We start from the raw sequence: 4,994 nt of genomic DNA on the forward strand, positions 1-4,994 counted from the left end.
GGGCATTAATAACCTGATTGTAAGATGGAAAAGCATCATCGATAAGAATGAAGACTATTTCATTTAATAAATGTTTTGTTTTGATACATAAGTTGTTCGGGTTTTTTCATCTAAAAAAGTGACATCAATTTCTTGACGACCTAATACTTTCAATCTCTCATTGTAAAATCTGCATGTCTAGCCAAGCACCTCCATTTTGCAACTCTTTCCAACACCACTGCCATATATTTCAATTTGTAAATTACCCAAAGGTAAAATATTGTTTTAACCGAAATAAATTTCAATAGACTGGAGGCCCTCTATTGATTGGACTTTCATAAAGTGTGATTATTGTATATAACCTACTGTAGTTGGATTAAAACAATGGCTTCTCATCCGGTGGGTCGTAAAGACGCGCAGTCATGGGTCGCCGCGTCCGGGACAATTGTGACTGCCCTAAACTAACGAATCATCACACTGCATATATGGGCCTTTTGCTGTTGTGCCAAATAACTGAGAAACCCTGGAATAAAATATTAATATATTCAATGAAAATGTATGAAATGTATTTATTAAAAAGAACATTATGAAAATACAATCATACTTTGCAATTGCAGAAAATTAACTTTAAATCGTAAGTGTTCTTACCTCGGGACTGCGTGAATAATGTTTTTGTTCGTGAAAATATCACTATTCAAGCGGAGAATTAGAATGTTTAAATTTCATGGGTAATTCTTGTTTTTCTGTGCTGCTTCGTTTTACGAGTTTTTTATCATTTGGGCTCCAGAGGCATCCAGTTCACGAAGCGAAAGGAGAACGCGCTCTCCTCTTCGATTGAGGAAGGTGCGTACTGTAAATCACACACACACACATATATATATATATTCCCCCCCCCCCTTTGTCACTCAGTGCTATTTCGTTTCTCTCTTCCCCGTTTTCCTATTTTTATTTATAGTTGGGCTTTCATAATAATGTTGCTGGAATAAGTTGTAATAAAGAAAAAGCCAGTTTTAAATACCAATTTATGCCCCATTCTCCGGTGGCCCAGCCGTAAGTTCGAGAGCTTATATTGCCAAAATTCGGGATACGATCCCAGCGATTGGCACAATGCAGCCTTGTGTTTAAAAGCAGACAAACCTATTGTTTTTATAAAAACGAAATGCTGTAACGTATCAAAAACGATACAAGACACGTATAAACTAGTTCCTCCACCAAGAGAATGTAAAGTGTTTAAACAGAACTTCCAAACTTATAAAAGTATTAAGAATAATTACAGTTCATCAGTGATAAGTAAAGTCGTTTCGTTCTTAATTGGATTTTTTTTTATGTTTGTAATCAACATATACTCAAAAATATTATGAAAATTATTATAATTGTTGATGGCCACGAAACTTTATGAAGTACAGTGGCGTAAAAGCGCTATTTTTTCTAGGTCAGTCCAAAAACAATTGAGTAAATAGGTATGATCTATACATTAATTTTTTTAAAGTAGCTAACGTACTTATAGTATACACTGGTGATATTTTGTGCAGTTATTTTACCTAGAAATATAATTACATTGATCGAAATGATCGTATTACAAAATTCTAGAGAAATATTGTTATAACCTTTGTTGTTGTTCCAGCAAAATGAATTAGAGAAGTTGTTTTCATTTTTTGAGGTTAAATTTTTAATCTTTGATGGTTAACGTAAACAACAAAACACATCATTTTATTATGCATGGTTTCTTTTATAATACTTCAACATCAATAACTGCTTCTTCCAGTATAATAAACAGTTTTCTTCACGTCACTGAAGGTTACGGTAGTGAGCAACAAAGTTGAACAAATATTGCAGTGAGCTAAAGTAAACTAATTGTCAGTGGTTTGGTTCAGTGAAGTGGGTTAAAGTAAAATCACTGCAAGTGGTTTGTTTCAGTGCAGTGAGTTAGTTAAAGTAAAATCATTGCGGGTGGTTTGGTTCAGTGCAGTTAGTTAAAGTAAAATCATTGTTGGTGGTTTGGTTCAGTGCAGTTAGTTAAAGTAAACTCATTGTTAGTGGTTTGGTTCAGTGCTGTGAGTTAAAGTAAACTCATTGTTGGTGGTTTGGTTCAGCGCAGTGAGTTAAAGTAAAATCATTGCTGCTGGTTTGGTTCAGTGCTGTGAGTTAAAGTAAACTCATTGTTGGTGGTTTGGTTCAGTGCAGTTAGTTAAAGTAAACTCATTGTTAGTGGTTTGATTCAGTGCAGTGAGTTAAAGTAAACTCATTGTTGGTGGTTTGGTTCAGTGCAGTTAGTTAAAGTAAACTCATTGTTGGTGGTTTGGTTCAGTGCAGTGGGTTAAAGTAAAATAATTGCGGGTGGTTTGGTTTTATTAGCTTCAGTGAATAAAAACAGACCTATGGGGTGATTGAAGAAAGATATTTACAGTTAGTGAGTTTTAACGATGTGTTTTCTAGAGGTCGCTAGCTGAAAAGTTTTGTTGTGTTATATCATTTTATACAATATGGATTATCGCAAAAAGAAAAGGCAAGACTTGGAATTGAAAACTGCACACTGTTATTTTGTTTTGTGTTAAAATACATTACACATAATAAATTTATATTAATGTTTTATATACAAATATCTATATACGTCTCTTTCAATCACTTCGACACGAAGATCACTGCGACGTTACACATGACACGCGGATATGAAATATTAATGACTCGACCATCTACATGTCGTGGGCTTGCGGACATCTAAAGTTACCAGCAAAATGTAGCACTGTGTTCATAAATTACTGATAAAACAGGAAAAGTACCTAGATATGAAATGTCAATTAAGGCAGAGCAGCATCTTCAGACCAGTGTCGCCTAAGAGATGTAATAACTGGGATAAAAAAATGTATTCGAGCAAAGTGTCGTCAAATTTCGAAATCTTAGAAATGTACTGGTTCTCTAGAATATCCCTACGCTGTAATATCAATTTATTTTCATCTAGACACTGACGTTAGTAGAGCCCATAAAATACATGCTAGCCTCGATTATCGCGAACACTTACGAATGTGTGGAGAAAGCGATGGAATGTATGAAATTTGATACGAATTATATCTAATCGTGCTGTTTTGTTGGCGTCCCTAATTTTGCTTGATATTTAAGTGTATACGTGTATGTTTTCACTGCCGTATATGTATGTGTATTAGCATTTCCTACTGCCTGCATTCGGAATGCGACTAATGAGTATCTCAACAGGCCATTATTGATCACCATGGCAACGGGGAATGAAATAAACCTTGAAGTATAGAGCAGCCGATCACACATCAGCAGTATTGGCTTTCACTTGAAGCCGTAAGTAACACCAGCAAACCTCTGCTCGACTACCACTTCGTACTGTTCAGTCGCGTGACATGACGGCCTCGTGTTGTCATGCATAGTGCCATCTGGACGCGATCAAGTAAAGCTTTGGGTGGTCTTGGCAAGCACGAAATGCGGGTCAAGCGTATTCGAACAGTCAAGTCGGGTGTTAGAGGAAAGGGTAAGTGAGAGAAGTAGTGTAAGCTCGCGCCTGCGGTGAGTCTAGAAGTAGACATTAATACCGAACAAGATAACCTGAAGCGCGTTAGTCATGTCCTAATGTTTGTATATACCTGCAATTGTCAATATGGATGTATTGCTCTTCTAATGTTTGGTTTAGCAATTCAGTTAAAAACAAGTATAGAAACCTTACGAAGTTAATCTAATCTTACACGCAGTTTTAACCAAGCTTTTAAGTATGAAAGATTCGTGCTTTGTGTTACTTCAATCATTCTACTGGATTACTCATCTTCAACCATCATACTGGATTACCCATGTTGAAGTTATCCTACTCCAAATTGCTGCCTTGGGTAAAAAACTTCGGAGGCTTTTAGGTTACTTAAGAAGTTGCATAAACATGCCCAGGGTCGTTCTCATTCTTGACGTAAAGCAGCTCTTTCTACTAAAACAACTGAGTCGTGCTTTCTTCTCTTAAAATGTGAAATTGAACTCTAATTTGTTTCTCGAGGTCGCTGAATTAAATTTGTTCTTGAACAACAAGTACCATTAAGAGTATGTGATCTAAGTAATGTGTAGATGTGTGTTTCACTAGCATCTATGTTGTTTGTAGTTGAGCACAAAGCTACACAATGAGCTATCTGTGCTGTACCCACCACAGGTATCGAAACCCGATTTTTGGCGTCATAAGCCTTCAGATTTGCTGCTGAGCCACTGGTGGAGGATGGTATTTAGGTTTAGCATGCATCCTAAACTTGAAGATTATAATATAAATTGCCTGAAATTACCCTTTTAGGATTTATTTAATTGTTTTTTCTGGAGTTATTAACGGTGTGTGGATATAGTTAAGCTAGTATGCATCGTGGTAAAAACCCGGTTACCTCTAGAAACTTTGGCATTACTTATTGTCACTAAACACACAAACAAGTATCTTGACCAACTGCTAGAAATCACCACTACAATCATCGCATCTGTATGTAACAGAAAACAAAACGTATCTCTCTACACACCAAACTTTCTCAATAAGACTGTATCCCTACTTTACACTACGCTAATCTGATTGGTTACGTTTTATGTGGTGATGTGTTTTTACATTACCCTAAGTTTGTCTATGCTAATGTATCCCATCTTTACCCTGATAGATAACTTATGTAGACGTACGAGATTTTCTGTGGTAACATATCCTTACCCTACTTTACAGCATGTTAACCTAATAAATTATGCATAGACGTACGAAATTCTCTGTGATAACATATCCCTACCCTACTTTACAGCATGTTAACTGATAAATTATGTATAGATGTACGAAATTCTCTGTGGTAACATATACCTACCCTACTTTACACCATGGTAACTTATAAATTATGTATAGATGTACGAAATTCTCTGTGATAACATATACCTACCTTACTTTACAGCATGTTAACTGATAAATTATGTATAGATGTACGAATTATCTGTGATAACATATACCTACCTACTTACAGCATGTACCTAATAAAATTTATGTATTAGATATGTACGAA

The 4,994-nt window shown here is 35.7% G+C and overlaps 1 protein-coding gene across 2 annotated transcripts in view; it reads left to right on the forward strand.

Moving 5' to 3' along the window:
- The first annotated feature begins 3,243 nt into the window (after nt 1-3,243).
- Nucleotides 3,244-4,994, forward strand: part of LOC106473379 (protein CASP-like) — a 31,828-nt gene continuing 30,077 nt past the window's right edge. Inside the window, exon 1 of one of the 2 annotated variants that reach the window (XM_022401827.1) lies at nt 3,244-3,472. In XM_022401827.1, coding sequence (XP_022257535.1) covers nt 3,364-3,472 — 109 coding nt within the window. In that variant the 5' untranslated portion in view covers nt 3,244-3,363. Of the gene's footprint in view, nt 3,473-3,565; nt 3,822-4,994 lie in introns of those variants that run through there. The other variant, XM_022401826.1, reaches the window with a different exon arrangement.

Source organism: Limulus polyphemus, unplaced genomic scaffold, assembly GCF_000517525.1.
Source record: "Limulus polyphemus unplaced genomic scaffold, Limulus_polyphemus-2.1.2 Scaffold6124, whole genome shotgun sequence".
Taxonomy (NCBI): domain Eukaryota; kingdom Metazoa; phylum Arthropoda; class Merostomata; order Xiphosura; family Limulidae; genus Limulus; species Limulus polyphemus.